Genomic DNA, 18,982 nt, shown 5'->3' with positions numbered 1-18,982 from the left:
AAAATGTAATAGTAAATCTCATCACGAAATAATTTGTTTTGGAATTCCGAAAACTCAAAACGAAAGTTCGCAAGAAACCGCAGAGAAAAATACAGTCGTAGCCAGCGTTTCTCATGTCGAAGAGGGACAAAAGGGGGAATTTCAATCAGTGCTTTTACAAACATGTGTTGCGAATTTGCATCTGGCAGACAAAACGCAAGAGATAAATATTTTATTTGATTCCGCATCGATGAGGTCATTCATTACTAGAGAATTAGCTCAAAAGCTTCATCTCCCGATAATTAGAAGGGAAAATTTATTAGTTTATACTTTTGGAAGCCGTGAACCGCAAGAAAAAACATTTGATATAGTAAAGGCGAGTATAAGCAATAAAAAATATCCTACTCGAAGGTCAGAGTTCGAATTATTGGTTTCAAGTACCATAACACGTGCTTCTTTCCCACCGCATAATAATAAAATAAAGTTGCTGCTTGAGGATTTTGCGCTTACTGATTTATGTCTTTCGAAAGGAATAAATTCCATTGATATATGTATTAATTGGAACAGATTATTATTGGAAACTCCACACTGGGTACATAAAGGAGTTGACTAAAGATTTGTTTTATGTCGAAACATTACTCGGCGGAAGCGTAACTGGGATTACTCATTCAGATTTAAAAAATGACTCTATCATTGAAAATTTGTGTTATTGTAAGGAAAAATTTAATTGTGAGGAATTAACTAGTGAAAATAATTCTTGTGATGATATAAATTTACAGTTACGGAAATTTTGGGATATTGAAAGCTTAGGCATAAATGATAAAATTCAGAATACACCTTTAGAGCAAGAAACTTTAAAACAGTTTGAACAAAATATAAAATTTCAGGATGGCAAATACGTAGTTAAATTACCATTTAAAGATGAGGTAAACATTTCTGACAATTTTAATTTATCTAAAAGAAGATTAATTAGTTTAACATCGCGTTTTAATAAAAATCCTTCTTTGCATGATAATTATGCTAGTATTTTTAAAGAACAATTATCGGAAGGAATAATAGAACCTGTTAATGATAAATCAATAGTTCCAAATATGGTTTATTACTTACCTCATCATCCAGTAATTAGAAATGATAAACAAACTACAAAGTTACGGATAGTTTTTGATGCTTCGGCTAAAGAAAAAAATTGCTACTCTCTAAATGATAACTTATTATCGGGTCCCAATCTAAACCCTAATCTTTTAATTTTACTATTAAAATTTCGCGAGTTTAAAATAGGAATAATTGCTGATTGTGAAAAGGCTTTCCTACAATTGCTAATTGATGAACATGATAGGGACTATCTTAGATTTCTTTGGTCAGAGCAATTCCCTCCCAAGAAAATTGAGGTTTTTCGCAATAGAACCGTAACTTTCGGAGTAAAATCATCAACATTTTTACTGTCTGGAACAATAAAGTATCATATCAAAAATTATAAAGAATCTCATCCTTTGGCCTGTAAGGTTTTAAATGAAAATTTGTATGTCGACGATCTTATTACTGGTACAAATACGATTGAAGATGGACTACTATTATCCAGGGACACTAAATTAATATTAAAGGATGCATCAATAAATCTTAGGAAGTGGAAGAGTAATTCTAAGGAGTTGTGCCAAAAATGGCAAGACACAAAATTTGAAAAATATCCTAGTGAAGAAACAGTACCTTTAAAGGTTTTAGGATTAATTTGGAATACTTTAAGGGATGAATTTAATTTAGATTTAAGTTCTTTAATTGACTCTTTGGAAAATGTGAAAAATACTAAGAGAAGCGTATTACGCATATCATCGAAATTATTTGATCCAATGGGATATATAACAGCATTCACGATTAGAATTAAAATTCTTCTTCAAGAAATATGGGAACAAGGCTTAGAATGGGATGAGGAATTCGGAGATATTTTAAGACTGAAATGGGAAAAATGGTATAAAGAAGTAAATGTATTAAAGGAACTTTCACTACCAAGATATTATTTTCATGAAGAAGATAGCTGTTCTGAAGTAGGGAATTATAAGATAATTATATTTTGTGACGCAAGTGAGAAGGCGTATGGAGCGATTGCATATATTCGATATGGAAGAAATCAAAATTTTTACGTAAGCTTCGTTACTTCAAAGGCACGCGTTGCACCATTGAAGAAGTTGAGTCTACCAAGATTGGAACTGATGGCCACTCTTATAGGTTCCAGATTATTGGATACTTTAAGGAAAGTGTTTCAAATAAATAACAACTATATACTATATTCTGACTCAACCATAGCCCTTAGTTGGATTCGAGGAAATGCAAATCAGTGGAAGACATTTATTTCAAACAGAGTAAGTGAGATCCAAACTTTAACAGATCCTACTAATTGGAAGTACATAAAGGGAAATGATAATCCAGCTGACATCATATCAAGAGGATGCAGTGCTAATGATTTGCTCTCAAGTGCAACTATTTTTAATGGACCAACATGGTTGACATTAAGCGAAGAAAAATGGCCGAAAAACGAAGAAAATTTTAGAAGATCAGATGTAGATGGAGAAAAGAGATCGAAATTTATTGCAGTTAATTATGCAAGTGAAAATAATGTTCACGATTCAATTTTCGATATCAACAAATTTAGTTCTATTAAGAAGGTTTACCGAATAACAGCCTGGATTAGAAGATTTATAACAAATTTGAGAGTGAAGAAAGAAGATAGAATCAAAAATGTTTTAACTGCAGAAGAATTAGAAGAAGCTGAAAACCTTTGGTTGAGACACGTACAAGCAAAGAACTACAGTAAGGATATAGATTGCTTAAAGGAAGGACAACATTTACAGAAGTGCTCAAAAATCAGAGACTTAAATCCGTTCATTTCTGACAAAGGGATTCTACTTGTGGGTGGAAGACTACAGCACTCCAATTTGAACTATTATGAAAAACATCCAATACTATTACCATCAAAAACTAAATTTACAGAACTGTTAGTGAAAGAAGCACACGAAAAGATCCTACACTCTGGTATTTCAGACACACTAACACAGGTACGAGAGAAATTTTGGATTCCGAAAGGTCGGCAATTTATTAAGTCAATAATTGGAAAATGCGTCTTATGTAAAAGATTCAATGTTCGATCAGGAAGAGAAATCATGGCTCCTCTTCCTAAGGACAGAATAGAACAGTCACCTCCATTTTCAGTTACAGGCCTGGATTTTGCTGGACCCTTATTTGTGAAAGATTCTGACAGTAAGTTTTACATCATGCTATGCACCTGTGCAGTTACACGAGCGATACACCTGGAAATTGTTTCCAGTTTAACAACTGAAGCATTTTTACTTGCTTTTCGTCGCTTCATATCCAGAAGAGGACTTTGTTCTGTAATTTATTCAGACAATGCTCAAACGTTCAAGCGAGCAGAGTTTGAATTGAAAAAAATGTGGACTATTTTGAGCAGTTCTGAAGTGAGTGAGTTTTATTCCTCAAGGGGAATAAGGTGGAAATTCATCGTTGAAAGAGCACCCTGGTGGGGTGGATTCTACGAGCGAATGGTTCGTTCAATGAAAATCATTCTTCGGAAATTACTGAGGAAAACATCTTTGACTAGTGAAGAACTCGAAACAGTTCTATGTGAAATAGAAGCTGTGATTAACTCGCGGCCTATTACTTACGTGACTACAGACTCTCCAGATACTTTTCCTCTAACGCCATCCCACATGCTACTTGGAAGGCAATTAATAAGTTTACCGTCAGTCAAGTTATCCGGTGTTGACTGCATGATTGACAAAAAAATGATAATTAAAAAATTTAAATATCGAGAAAGACTTATAAATCAATTTTGGAAGAAATGGAAAAGGAATTATCTTTTAAATTTAAGAGCTGTCAATTATGTAAATTTGGATAAAGGTAATCAAAATTTTAAGGTAAATGATATTGTTTTGATTCATGATGACAAACTTCTAAGGAGCATGTGGAAACTTGGAAAAATTGTGGAAACATTTCAAGGACGTGATAACAAAATAAGAGCATGTGCTTTGAAAACAGATACGTCAATAATAAAACGTCCTATAAATTTATTATATAATTTAGAAGTGAACAATTAAATTAATATGAACATTCTATTTGAACTTTAAATTTACATTTATTATTATTTGAACATTTTATTTTACAATATTACTTAAGATAATCATTTAACTTACAAATTAAGTTTATCTTAAGATATTATTTGAACTTTTTTGATTTAAAGAAAATATGCATACATATATATTTTCTTGTTTAAATGCATGTTTGTTTAAAATTGAAATATTTTGCATGTGAAAGAATTTGTGTTGTGAAAATTGCTTGATTTATTATTCATGATATGATAATTTAATTTCATCAATTGATATTTACTTAAATTTCAATAATTTCATTTATAAGGTTATAATTTCATTTATAAGGTTAAGGTAATTTCATTTATTTGTTAAAGGTTTGAACTAATGCTCATGAAACATATTATTTTAAGAATTCAATTAATATTATTGCATTATAATCTTTATATAATTAAGAAGGGCTCATATTGTAAAAAGGTAAGATTATATTATATTTTAAATATTGGTACCTTACATTTGAGAAAAATAACTTTGATTAATATATGAAATGACTAAATTGTTATGAACTAAAAGTTCATCGGGGGGAAGTTTGTTAATTATAATTTCTAATACTCAATAGATGACGCTCTGCGCAGCAATGTAAAATCATTAGTTTCTAATCAGTTTTCTCCATGCCACTGTACCATTATCATCATCCTTCTTGTTATTAAATATATTTTATGTTAAAAGGCGTTTGTTATGATTGAAAACCCCGAGATCCGTTTTTCCTCTTATCTGCACTGATTAATGAGAAGCAACCACGAGGATTAGTGAGCAAAGTGTACAAGGGAGGAGCCTTCTAGTTTTTTAAATAATTGTTAAATTATTAGTTTTTGCATACTTTAGGAAATAATGAAAACTTTTTTTCAGTTTTAGGAAATTTTAAAAAAAAAACTGTCATCATCTGGAATGGAACCCACGATCTCACAGTTTCGTGCTAGATTTCATAATCTTCAGCCCCAAATATACACACCTGACTTGCAAATTTTTTTTTTAAATTTAATAAATTAACTCATTTGGATACTCGACATTCTTGATTTTGTCGAAAATTTCCGGATATGTTCTTTATGTAAAACCTTTAGACACGTGTTTTTTTCCCTTCAATTTTGCAAAAAAATAATTTTTGAAAAAAATTTTAGTCAAAATTTGGTGTCAAAATAGAAGGCTCTCCGAAATTTTGAGAAAAAAATGTCTTTTCACATGCGACAATACAGTACCTTTTATGAAATGTGAATCACAGTACTGACCACACTGAGAAAAGAAGGTATGGTCAAAACTATTAGAATATAGTAAAATTTACGGTATTTATGGGAACACCAAAATACAGCAGGATAGTTTTTTTCAATAGTGATCTGGTTATGACTTCTCATGAAATTAACATAATTAAAAATATAGTTTTTTGCCATCGGCAGTAAATGTGTTTTAATTTTATCATGATACCTTAGGAAAGTAGTTCAAAACTGCCCTTTTATGGAACTTTATGATTTTAGAGTAAATTAGTACTTTTTATAACCGGGGATGAATACTTTAATAACTTCTAGTTAGTTCTTCTATAAGCTCTGATTATATTTAGATCCGACATATAAATCATATCGTATATAATATTTCTGTTTCCTTTATTAAATTATTTGAAGCGAAATACCAATTAAATAGAAATGGCATTTTTTAAATGAAAATACATTTCTAAAAACAATATGTTGAATGTTGAACAAATTAGGAAAAGAATAAGCATTTATAAAATATTATATTAATATTTCATACCACACTTTTCAAATCAATATAAAATAACTATATTCTTTTATAAAGAAAAGTGCTTTCCAGATTATCATTTTTAGCGTTTATAATTAGTCTCTTCAGTTCATTTAGAAATAAACTATAATTCGGCTTATCTTATTCATTTTCAGCTTTTGTATATGCACCAAAAATAAATTCAAAAATAGATTAGATATAGCACAAGGACTGCAAATTTAAATGTCGGATATAAAACCTTATTTAAGATTGTCAATGATAAAATAATGAAAAATCTTCATTCCTCTAATTAAATATTTTAAAAATTGTCGTTTTTTAGAATATAACGTTCACATTACCTTAATAACGATTAATTGTAATGTCGGGGTTCCGCCATTATTCAGGGTTCCGTAGAGGGAAGCATAAATAATAATTGGGAACCGCTGCCTTAGAGCCTGGCATAATAATCACTAATTAGGTAAATTTTATTTTTTAGTTCTGCATTTTTATTAAATGTGTGGTAATAAGAGCTATAATTTTAAAAAACAGAATTTTTGATAAACTGTTGCATTGTGAGCAGAAAGATTACCAAATGAATGATTTAAATACCATATATTTTAGTTTTGTTTCCAAAATTGCTTTTTTTTTTCTTCTTTTTTTGCGAGAAGTGTCGTAAATTTTTCTCAGTGAGTTATTTTGCGTTCTAATACTTCCGCACTATTTATTTAGACATAAATGCTAAAAATGAACCTTAGCTTTGAATGTCAAATCCAAGCATGGAAATAAGGCTATTTTTTCACACTTTGACTTCTACACTTATTTTAAATATTAATATTACAGATAAATTATTTTTATAAAACAATGCAATTAAACTAAGTATACCAAATTCATTTAATTTTCTTCTGTGTATCTAAATAAATATTTCGATGCTATGAACTTAGAAATAGTATAAAGAATTAGAAATTAATACGTTACTTTTTATTTACATAAAAAGTGTGTATAGCCAGCAATTATTTTATATTTTTAAACACTTCGATTAGATTTTAAAAGGCATCCGAAAATGTAAAAAAGAAAAAAAAATTATAATGGGCTTCATAGGGCCCCAGCTCCGAATAAAACTTTAAAAAAAGAAGAAGAAAAGTGGGATCTGAGGGGCCCTTTCCATCTCGGGGCCCCAAGCTACAGCTTATTTAGCTTATATGTAAATCCGGCCTTGCGTAACTGGTGACACCAGTTCGAATAAAGGAACGATCGGTGCAGTGCACTGGTGTAACCAGTTTTAATATTGGAACGGTCGGTGCTGCAAACCAGTGTAACCGGTGCGCATATCGGAACGTGCCCTATCTGACGTTTCAAGAGAATTATATTTTATTTTTGATTGGACTACTAAAAATTGCGCGCGTCTTATGCTGACACGGCATTTACAAATTAAAACCGAAATAAAGAATATCTTCTTTTGTTTCGTCGTAAAAGAAAACCGTCTGCTAGAAATAATGCTAATTGTTGTTGTTGTTGTTAATTTACGTCGCACTAGAGCTGTACAAAAATAATGCTAATAATAATAATAATAATCCTCTGCCTCAGTTTTCGCCTGCATAAGATTTCAAAAAAGTCCTATAGAGGGCGCTTAAGACATGTAGTATTTTGTAGTCGTAAGGCCATATCACACATAGCGAAAATTCATTCAATTCAACCTTCAACTCAACCCCAACTTCAACTCTGAAGACAACCCCGTCCGAAAACATAGGTGTGCTATACTTATCGGAGTTGGATCAACTGCTGTTCAACTCTTTCACATCTCTTCGAAAGTGTTGAAGCAACTTCACAATTCAACCAATCAGGTGGCAGCAACCGCATGGGGTTATGGGATAGCACAAGTCAAAAAATTATGGCGGCAAAGTTTATGTAACGAAGCAGCGTATCTAATTTGTTATATATTAATTCAGGTGAGTTTTTAATTGAGTATTGATTTTAAAGTTATTTTATAAGAAGTATAAATCTGTTTCTATCCATTAAAGAAGTTTATGTTATAAATGTGTTATGTTTTTAACCGTGAATTAAAAGTATGATTTTCTACGCCAAATTCGCCAATCTGAAGTAAATTTTGCAAGTACATAAAAGTAATTTTGTTTTATATTTTGACATTACTTTAAATGATAAACAAATTTTATGAATTGCATTTAATCTTTTTCGTACGTAACTGTATATTTGTTAGTATTCGCCGAATTAAAATATAGTTTGTTTTTTTTCAATTGATTTGCTCTTTCTATAGTTCCGATAAGATTATACCAGTATACTGAATTCAGTGATTTTGAATATTTTTTTACAAAGGAAAAAATTTCGTTATAAAGAGAAACTTTTCTGAAAACTTACTCATACCTAAACAATATGCTGACAGAATTAATTTCTTTGTATTATTTTATTTTTAAACTGTATATTTGTCAGTATTCGCGGAATAAAAATTTGTTTTTTTTTTCAATTACTTTGCACTTTCTATCAGGGTTCAACAAGTGGGCCCACCTTGAAAAACCCCACTTGGGATGCTAAGTGGGTTCTATTAAAAAAAAATTTTTTTTTATTAAAACTTATTGATTCACGTTTAATTTTATGTAATTTATTTTGTAGCGTAAGTTTGTCAAATAGATTTGCATGCTTTATATGATTAAGTTTTTAATATTTATAAAGTTGAAGAAACTTGAATCGGTAATTTTATATTGCTATTAAGAACTTTAAGCGGGTTTTTTCAAAAAGTAATATTTAATGAAATTAAATTAGATGGAAATTTAAATAGCATAGTCTGTAAGAATCTATTTTTCAAATGCAGTTGCATGCTTTATGTTATTAATAAGCTGGTTTTGAATAAATTATGAAGGAAGTTGAAAATATTTTTTTACCCGTTAAAGCACTTAAAAGGTTTTTTCAAGGTAATATTTTTAATAAAAAAATATTAACACACGTTTAACTTTAAATATACAAATATGTAGGTACTTTTTATATCTGCTTTTTTCATAATCTAATAGTTTAATTTATTTTTTGAAATTAAAGATAAAGTTAAAATTATTTATCTAAAAATGAAGTCTTTTTCTTAAATTTAAATATTTGAAAAAATGGGACAAGTAACTGATTCGCGATCGCAACACTCGAATACGCCATCTGGGGAGAGACCGGTTTCATGCCTTTAGCCCTTCTCCCTTCCCTCTCCTCCTTTTTTCAGTTGTATAGGAATGTACTACGATATTTTCCCTTTTCTTAATATTTTTCCTTTTTATATAATAAAAATATTTCTTAAAATTTCCATGATACTTTTCTTTAGAGCTATGTTTAATGTAGTTTTCAGTTCCATATAGTTTTTCAAGTTAAAAGATTTTAATCTATATGAAAATCCAGAGAGAAACTAACGCACTTCCTTCCTCTATGACTTTCCACACGCTAATGGGGAAAGCATGTGAAGTGTTGCCATAGGAAAAGAGTTCTGCTCTACGCCACCTGCAGCCCATTTCGATCGCCAATACTCCTTGAAATTATACATAATTTTAAATTTTAATTTCCCTTTCTATTAATCTTATTATAAAAACATGGAAGACCATTAAAAATTTATTTCAGCTTTTACTGATAATAAAAAACTTACTCATACCATAACAATATGCTGACAGAATTAATTGGTTGGTATTATTTTATTTTTAATGACTGTTCCTTATTGTCTGTTGCCTTAAATAGACTTGCTTCACCTTTCTTAATAAAATTTTTTACTCGTATTGCAGCAAAGATGAGTCAAAATTTTGAACAAGCTCCCATTGGGGAAACTTTTAAATGGAGCATCGAAATGGAGAGCACATCTATTGAACTCTTGAAGAAAACATAATAAATTAATCACTTTTATCAATTCTTGTTTTTCCTAATTTTTAAATAGTTTGTGTTTCTTGATGTTGAATCTTTAACAAAATAGTGCCGTTTAATAGCTTTCTTTTTTTTAAAATTCAGTTTCACATAAACTTTTAATTTTCTATAAAAAACACAATTTTTTCAAACTAGAGTATTTCACTACTAAACATATATATAATAATACTTATCGAACTCTTAAAAAACTATTTTAATAATTTTTCAAAAACTTAAAAGTCAACATTAAAAAAATTAATTGCATTAATTTGGTGCAAAAAATTATCAAACTCCTAAATTTTGCTCTTACTGTTTATTTTTACTTTTATATTAGATTTTGTTTTCTCCGTTGTAAAATATACATAGTAAATGTAAGTTGCAAAAAGCTATATTATGTTATTAAATATATAAAAAACTTAAAGATAATTTATTTGAATAATTTAAAATAAGTACTATATGACTAAAGATAAAGAATAATCTAAAAATATATTTTAAAAATATATTATGTATAAAGCGCTAAATCGCCTAAAAATCGCCTAGAAATCACTCGCTTATCAATGATCAACTCTTTTCAACCGTATGGCAACCATAGTTCAATTGTTTCAGATGGTTGTTGAGATATTTGGTCAATTTAGGAATTGGTAACTGGGCGGAGTGAGCTTGACTCTTGCTTTTATCCATCAATCTTCTTATAACCCTATATTGATTGATCCTACAAACTTTTTCGCCAAAGCAATTGGCGTTGTTTAAACAAAAGCTATTGTTAGAGGAAGCCATTTTCTATATTTGGCTGCGTGGGATTTCATATTTTATCATCATGAAAGTTTTAATTACAGGTAATTCTTATTAATGAATGATTTATAATATTAGTGTACGTTTCATAGCAGTATATTAAAAAAATTACATGAAATTTAAAAAAGATTAATGAATTTTATTAAATATCTGTGAATACCACGCTTTTGATTTTAAAGTAAATAGTTTGTAAAATGTATGTATTTTAAGAAAATCGTTATAAAAGAAATTCATTTATCAAAGTTTTTCTCTGCTTCCTTAGAAATCCTTTGTTTGATCTGTCGAAAATGTGTGAAGCAGTTTAGTAATGAATTTTCATTTAATTAAATTACTTGATTTATGTTTATTTTAGTGACATAATACAGAGGTATCTTTTTTTTCTAGGAAAAATATTGCTAATAAAAATTTATTTTATATAGAAAGTTTAATATTGAATTTTCTTAAAAATAGTGAAGAGTTTTTTGATCATGTCTAAAATAATTTGTTTCAATTTTATTGTAAACTAATCTAAAAAAAAATTCTGAGAGAAATGGAACAAAATTAGATAATATTTATCATTTTCATTCACAGTTACTGCATTCATTATTATTCTTTTAGGTTGTCTTAACTATTGAATAAATTATGAGCATGCATACTTTCAAAAAAAAATTTTATTCTGTAGGTGTATCACATTTATGTGCAAATCAATTTGTACTCAATAATTTGTTTTATTTAAAATACATAATACAAATACTATAATAAATTAAAAGATAATTCAGATTAGCAAGTTATCTTAAATTTAAGTTATCTTTATTGGATATTAATATGAAATTGAATTTTTTCAATTATTTAACTTCTCAAACTATATCTATAATTGTATTTTTTATCATTATCCTAAGATTTTTGACAGTTTACGTATAAATGGCCAATGTACAGCAAACCTTTCATATTTCTTCTAAACTAATAAAATACTTTATTTTTTTTTACTAGGTGATTCCCTGGAGAAGTATTTAGCTAATTACTTAAATGCTGAATGAAAATGGGATATCGATGTTTGCACACCCTGGAATCGGTGTTGACAAATTAAGTGTGCAGTTGTGAAGGGACAATAGTGTTTTTGTCTTAATTCATGTTGGTAAGTTAAAATGCAATTTATTTACATATTCAATGATTATGTATCTAAACCATTTGTTGGCATTGTTTGTATCTTGTGTAACTATTCTAATTCAGATACTGTTTTTTTTTTTTTTTTTTTTTAATATTACTTATGGTTGTGCTATAAAAAAATAATTTATTTTTGCTTTTTTTAAAAATAAGGAACTAATGATGTGCAATTGGGTACAATGCCCAACTTTAATAAACTGGCTTTTGTGGTTAATAAAATTTGTGGGGTTATTGGGGAGATTTTGTTTAGTGATCTGTGGAAGAATAATTCTAGGCAGCCAGCCGCCAGGCTAAAAAAAAGTGAAGAGAATTCGGAAGGTATAACTCGTAACCACCCCCGGGCAACTATCTACGTGTATTTTTTTTTATTTGTTTGTTATTAAATTTGCAAGTTTAAATTCTGTTGAACACCTTGGCGATTGTAGTTGGCGCTGCGGATCACAATACAGAAATATTCCTGAGTTGTTTTTCTCGAACGAAGAGTTTAGAAATTTCTCTTGCTAAAAGATCAGCATATGCATCAACATTTTGTTGATTTTGAAAACGTCACTGTAAAGCAATTCAATGAAGTAATTAAAGCTTTGTGAATTTTACTTGGGCTAATGTTCTGTGAATCAGCTTTATCTGTGGATGAATGTATTGGTTAAAATCACATACATTTAAACTGCCAGGGCCATATTCAACTGGCAAACATCTTTGAAGAATGCATGGCAAAGTTGCTAAAAGAAGGAAGTGTATTTATACCCAACTTTGTATACTAATTATATGAAAATATTGTAATCTTGTCTTGACATTTAGCCAGATAACCAGAACTCATCCCATACAAATAAGAAAGAGTAGTCACGGTCAGAAGTCTGTTTAGAAGAAATTTGGGTCCGTTAACGAACTATTCACAAAATATCTTTTCATAAAAACGGATATTTCACAAAATAATTTATCTTTTACTCAGGCCCTTCACAAATTCGTTTATCTTCATTATTGTTTTGTTAATCGAATAAACCCTTCCCAGGAGAGGGGGGAGAACGACAGATGTAAACGAAATAAATTTTGTCTTCGGCAGACGCTTCTTCCTTTATTCGTCTGAAATGAATATTCTGCGTTCAGCAGTATAGGCAAAATACCAAATATTTGTATGTTGCATCGCTAATTTAGTAGCAGCAATTGCTGTTTATTTTTTAAATTTTAATTTTTTTAATTATAATTTTACAATGTTGGGCATAGTCTTGTAAGTCTTTACAATTTAAAAACTCCTTGAAAAAGTTTTTTTTTTGCAATAACAGACCCTATTTGCACAAATTCACAAAAGCAGGACCCTGGTTGAAAGAATGTGACTTAACGTTCATTTTATATTCACAAATTACGAGTAATTTTTTCTCAATTTTACAAATACGGACCTTTCACAAAATGTCTGGACAGATCCCTGACAGTACTTGAACAGATTTAGTACTATGATGCTGTAAAGAAAAATATTCAGAATGTATTCAGTAGAGAGTGTTATTTTCTAATATTCTTATCTGTGCTACTTTACACAATGCAGAAAAATTTTTAGATGCAATAGAATATTTTATGACTAGTTCTCTCTCTCAATGATTCTGGTTCTACCCTTAAAGGACAGGGGTAAGATTGTTTAGAACATTGTCCCTGAATTATAAACACTCTTCCACTTTAAACGCCTTTGGTAAAATATACTAAATGAATAATGCTAATAACACTAATGAATAATGCCCATTGCTATTTCAAAATAGCAATGGGTATAATGTTCAACACTAAATGAGATTATAAAAAAAAAAATTTGATTGCGCGGAGATTACTCTAATTCTATTCTTTGTTAGCTTGAATGAGATGTAGACTCAACAGAAGCTAATACGAGTGCCTCAGTTAGTATCTTTCTCTATTATTACTATAATGTTTTTTGTTTTGATTATTCGGAGAATTGTATATTATTAACAGTGGCATTTTACCTTAATCGTTGTGAGTTTTTCCCCCCAACTGTATTGTTATAGTACGGATTGTTTACTGTTAGTACAGCACTGTTTATAAATTATTACAGTATTGATAATATAATTAAAGTCAGAATGAATTAAATGATCTTTTAATGTTTATCAGTATTTGTCTTTAATCAAACTCTGGTTAAGAAAAAGACTGCCCCACCAGTTAGTATATTCCTCTTTTATTAATAAAATTAATAATATATATTTTTTTAAATTGATTATTTCAAAAATATTTATTACTTTTGTTTTTATCAGTGGCATTTATTGCATTCTAAATAAAAACTAATTTAATGTTTGATCTAGATACTAATAAGTTTAGAAAATTAATTTATGATTTTATTTTTTATTCTTGAAACAGGTTTAGAAAATAATATTCATTAAAGAACTGGTGATGTCGACAGAATTTAGATGATTAGATACTAAAAAACTGGGAGCAGTGCAATCAAACCTGAACAATAGACAAACACATCAACATGTACTGGCTCATCATTAAAAGTCAGCGTGGGGATAACACAACATGCACATTCCATGATCCAGCATGGACTCGTGCCTTTAAGAAGCCTACGTGGCTGTCTCTAGGGTAAACAGTGACTCAACAGTGCACACACCAACTGGACAATTGGCTGTGGGGTCGTTTATGTTGTGTAAAGAAATTATAAAAAAATCTGTCCTGTGACTAACTATTAAATGCTGTGATGTAATGTCCTGTGATTGTCTTGTTCTTAAAGCCATTAGTCTTTATGTGTAAACCCTGATTGATGCTGCAATAGAAATATTAAATAATATTAATCAGACATTTTCCCTCTCTTTCAGATGTAAGTAACCTGACTAAATTGGGGATCTGCAAAAAGAATTTAAAAGAAAAAATCGAGCAACAAACCTAACTTTGCAATAATTTACACTCCTTTTTTATGTCTTGATTTTAAAGTGACAGATGTGTCAAATCCCCGAGTATGAGTTTGAGTGATGCTTCCACCCAAAAGAGTTGTGAGACCACTCTGAAAGTGTCGCAAGTATGCCATATGCATGGAAAAAGATGGATATGCCAGGTTTAATAATTAATTTTTTTTTCTGTTAATCTGTGCTTACAACTTAAAGCATATACTTCTGTGCTAAATGTTCTTTCACTCTGTAATTCAAATTTATTCAAACTAATGTATGCAATCCTTTACTAGATTCACAATTTGAAGAGTTGTGCTTTTATCTATATACTTAACCATTGGTTGAAATCTTAACAAGGTATCTTGATTACAATATTAATTTGAAGCAACTTGTTCTCTTCTAGCTTTTGCCTGGATTCTACTGCTGTTTCATGTTTGTCCCGGGGAATAGCCTCACAGCATTGTCTGCTTAAAGCTTTTCTGTGAGATATGTTTACCAGGACTTGTTTCTACAATGTTGTATGCAGATTCTCATTTAGTTTTAAGAATATCTCTGTACCGTAACAAGATAACATTTCAGTCATTGATTTTGCTATATGTATTAAATATAATTGTATATTTTTTAAATTCATAAAAGTAATTAAGCTCTTTATTTTCCGGCACGGTTGTCAGTTAATAATATAACTGAAGTCTTTGATTGGATTCTGATCCACTGTAGAATTTTAAGGTAACATGATTTCTATTTTTTTATCTAGAAAAATGCTTTTATTTTACAGCTGACTGAGCAGACAATAGCATAGCTGCCAACTGTTCAGAATTTTTTAGGATTTGTTCCTAATTTTTAAATCCAATCTGATATTTTTATAAAAAAATCTGAATTTTCATAAAATTTTTGATTTTAAACCAATCCTTTTTTCTAGGGGTGCACAACCTGCGGCCCTTCGACTACTGAAGTGCGGCCCGCGAGACTTTCTAAACACAATAAAAAAAATTTTAAAAAATGGCAATTTTTAATCGCACTTTAAAGTCATCACGTTTTGACACAATCAATTTTAACAGATTCTTTAGTAAATGTACGTTTAACGCGCTTTCTTGAAGCCGAATTTATCGTTAATATAAATGATTTTTTTAAAACAGTTATTTCCGCTTTTCTACGTGATTCTGAAAATTCCGAATTTTTATAACGACGCGAGTTTCAGATCGCAAATTTAAATAATCACTTTTTGGGCACTTTATTTGTGACGATTTCATCTTAAATCTAAGTGATTTTCTATCTTTTTTTTGCAATTCTTTCTTTTTCTTCAAAAATTTTTCTCGGCAGTTATTGCTATGCATTCCTACATATTATAAAAAATTCCAATTATTCAGTTACGACATGCAAATTTTAAATCATGCATTTGACGCGCTTTATTTGTGCTGAGTTCAGCATAAATATATTTTTTCCTAATTATTTCTATACTTTTCCTCGTGATTTTGACGATCCCGTTATTTAACTATGATGTTATTACGACACGTGATTGTTAATCACGCAATTAAATAATCACTTTTTGATACGGTATTACCGTACAGTTTTATCGTAAATCCTAGTTATTTTTCCTTTTTTATTTCCGCAACGAATATGATTTGGTCGAATGTGGTAATGAATTGTGATTTGATCAAAAACCAAATATTCGGCAAAAAGAAGAAAAAATCTATTGAACGCCGTTCACTTGGGGCCAAATAGCAAAATCTTTTAGCAGTATAGCAACACTGAAACTAAATTTTCAATGCTCAGAATAATATTTCCTGGAAAAACGTTAATTAACTCTAAAAAATAAGGCCAATCAAGAACGTTTTTGAAAATGTCGAAAAGCGAAACAGAGAACATAAAAATCAATCTTAATTTTTGAAAAATTTTTTTAAAGCTGAACATCTCAATTTTTCAATTACCAGAAAAAGCCAAGAAAAAAGAATTAAGTCAACAGAAATGCTATTAAAAATTACTGCGTTATAATGAAAACGTCTAAAAAAAGTTTTTTTTTTATTTAAAGAAAATAAAAAGATAGAAAAAATGTTCTTAATTTTTTAAGTGAAAATCTTATGCCGAAAATCTCAATTTAAATTTTTCTCATTGTCATAATTTTAGAAGAAAAACAATTGCTATAAAAAAAATTTTTTATTTGTAACTTTATTTTTAAAAAAATGCTGAGTCATAATAAAAATGCCTAAAAAAAGAAAAACAGAAAAAACAAATTTTTCTTAGTTCCTGAAACAAAACTTTAATGCTGAAAATCACACTTTTCTATGTTACTGGTTATTTATATTACAGTACAGGGAAAGAGTGATAATAAATTAATAGTATGAGACGTTCTGTTAAAATGCTGGGTTATAATAAAAACTGCAAAAAATGGATCCTTCTCAATTCTCAAAGTATCGAAAAAATAACAAAATTGACTTGTCTGATTATAATTTAAAAAAAAGAAAGTAATATCTATAAAAATTCAAAAATAAAAAAAAATTAGAAAAATGCATTTCTAAAAAATATTTTGCCAAATATTTGACTGATCATTCAACTAACTGAATTTTTCACAGAAGGGCCAAATACTCGTTACATCCCTCCCTAATTTAAATGCAATGTTATTGCAACTTGAGAAATTCATAAAATGGCGGAAAACGTGAATTTTTAAACTGCTCACTGTTAGTAGTTTAGATTTCAATTTTTTGTTGCTTAAGTGATCTTTTTCGATAAAAAAAAGGAAAATGTTTACGATATAAAAAATCTAATAATTAATAAAATAAAATAATAAAGTACATTACAAAATAAGCATTGAATTTTATTTTGAACTATCACAGTTTTGTTTTTATTTTAGGCTTTTGTTTAAAACCTATAAATTTTCTTCAATTAAAATATTTAATTTGAATTTATATTACTTAATTACGACTAAACTTTTTCCTACTTTCATTCTGTGGGCATTGCAGTTTTTTTTAAATTTATTAGAATTTAATTCTAAAATGAGTTTTCATATTGCATGATATGATAAAAAAAAATATTTCTTTTCTTCAATGTTTATTTATTTTGATAAATCTATTGTTCATATGATAAAAATAGAAATTTTTTTTGTAAAAAAAAAAGTATAAGTTTTTTTATTTTTGAATGAATTCTAATAATGGAACACTACTAAGTTATTGATATTACTAAGTTTATTAATAAAAAAAATGGAACGATAATGTTTAAATAAACATTATTACATTTGTCATTAACATGTCTAAATACATGTGCGGCCCTTCATTAGCCAACCTGCTGTGCAAGTGGCCCTTCACTCAAAAAGGTTGTGCACCGCACCCCTACTTTTTTCTGATTACCACAAGCACGCATCCTGTGATTATTGTGCTAAAGTAATTTTTAGTAGCTTTTTATTGGAAAATATTATTCCAATAGCTGTCTGTTGCTGATTATTTCACTAAATTATTATTTTTGGAATTTTTTTTTTTATATTTAAACACTTGCATCAGAAATATTTGTTTATGATGTAGGTTATTATTTACCTGTGTTTTATAATGTGGAGATAAATAATTATATATTAATAGGTAATGTTTGTTTTTAATATATTATACCGGTATTCCTAATTATAAAATATCAATATTATAAGTTTCCCACAAAAGATAGCGTTTATAGTTATGTTTTACTAATTTACATATTTAAATATATGTCTATTAATGTTATGATTTAATAGTTAAATTTTTATCTTACTCTCGTAATTAGTGCATATAATTTTGTCTCATATAGTGTTCCTAATTTTTGATTCCTAAGGTTGGCAGCTATGCAATAGTTATAAAGAAAGACTTAGCTGCTTTTTTCTCAGGATGATGCCACTAGTAGTGGTCATAGACCTTATATGATTGCATCTGCAAGCACCTTCATAGAGTCAAGCTAGCTACCATATTCTGTCTATTGTGTAAGAATAAAAACAAATATACGTGCTTCAAATTCTCAGATCCAACTTGAATAATTTTTTTTTCTTCCTTTTTTATACTTTTTACATATGCTGTACTCTTACCACTAAAAATAAATATATTCAAAAGAAAATATATCTCATTTATTTATTCTTTCTTGAAGATGTATATCAAGAGAAAGATACTATTTTATAGTACATATGTATCCAAGGGGCTACTACTTTAACACTGCAACTATTTCAATTTAAATGAATCTCAAGTTAGAATTTAATGCTACTATATTTAATTAAAATTTTGAAAATACGTCCAATAGTACGTTTAGAAGTCATTTGACTAAAATATTGATAAGTATTGAACAAGAGCTAGCTCTTGACCTGAGAAAAAAACCAGAGTTTTGGGAAACGAAAAGCGTTAGTTAACTTATTTTTAACGAACTAATTTTTAAAACTGTAATTCAACTTTTTTTTATTTTCAACTAGCTGAATATCCACTCTTTGAACAGGATTAATAAAATTAAAAAACAATAACT

General features: G+C 28.9%; 1 protein-coding gene and 1 long non-coding RNA gene across 2 annotated transcripts; both read left to right on the top strand.

Annotated features, from left to right (window-relative positions):
- Positions 1-1,070: 1,070 nt before the first annotated feature.
- Positions 1,071-4,962, top strand: LOC147810736 (uncharacterized). The gene is made up of 2 exons (XM_087162055.1): positions 1,071-3,709; positions 4,956-4,962. Exons 1-2 carry the CDS (start codon positions 1,071-1,073, stop codon positions 4,960-4,962), a joined length of 2,646 nt encoding a protein of 881 aa, XP_087018181.1.
- Positions 4,963-10,378: 5,416 nt separating this feature from the next.
- On the top strand, positions 10,379-18,588 carry LOC147810735 (uncharacterized). The gene is made up of 3 exons (XR_015432947.1): positions 10,379-10,549; positions 11,475-11,619; positions 14,453-18,588. It is a non-coding gene; the product is annotated as an uncharacterized LOC147810735 (long non-coding RNA).
- The last annotated feature ends 394 nt before the right edge of the window (positions 18,589-18,982 follow it).

The sequence above is a fragment of the Parasteatoda tepidariorum genome, chromosome 4, assembly GCF_982258835.1.
Source record: "Parasteatoda tepidariorum strain Cologne lab strain chromosome 4, Ptep-v5.0, whole genome shotgun sequence".
NCBI classification, from domain to species: Eukaryota; Metazoa; Arthropoda; class Arachnida; order Araneae; family Theridiidae; genus Parasteatoda; species Parasteatoda tepidariorum.
The sequence above is the reverse complement of the archived record's forward strand: the minus strand, read 5'-3'. Positions and strand labels throughout refer to the sequence as shown.

Coding starts and splice junctions, on each gene's coding strand:
- LOC147810736 (XM_087162055.1), top strand. CDS start 1,071: ATGGTTTATTACTTACCTCATCATCCAGTAATTAGAAATGATAAACAA.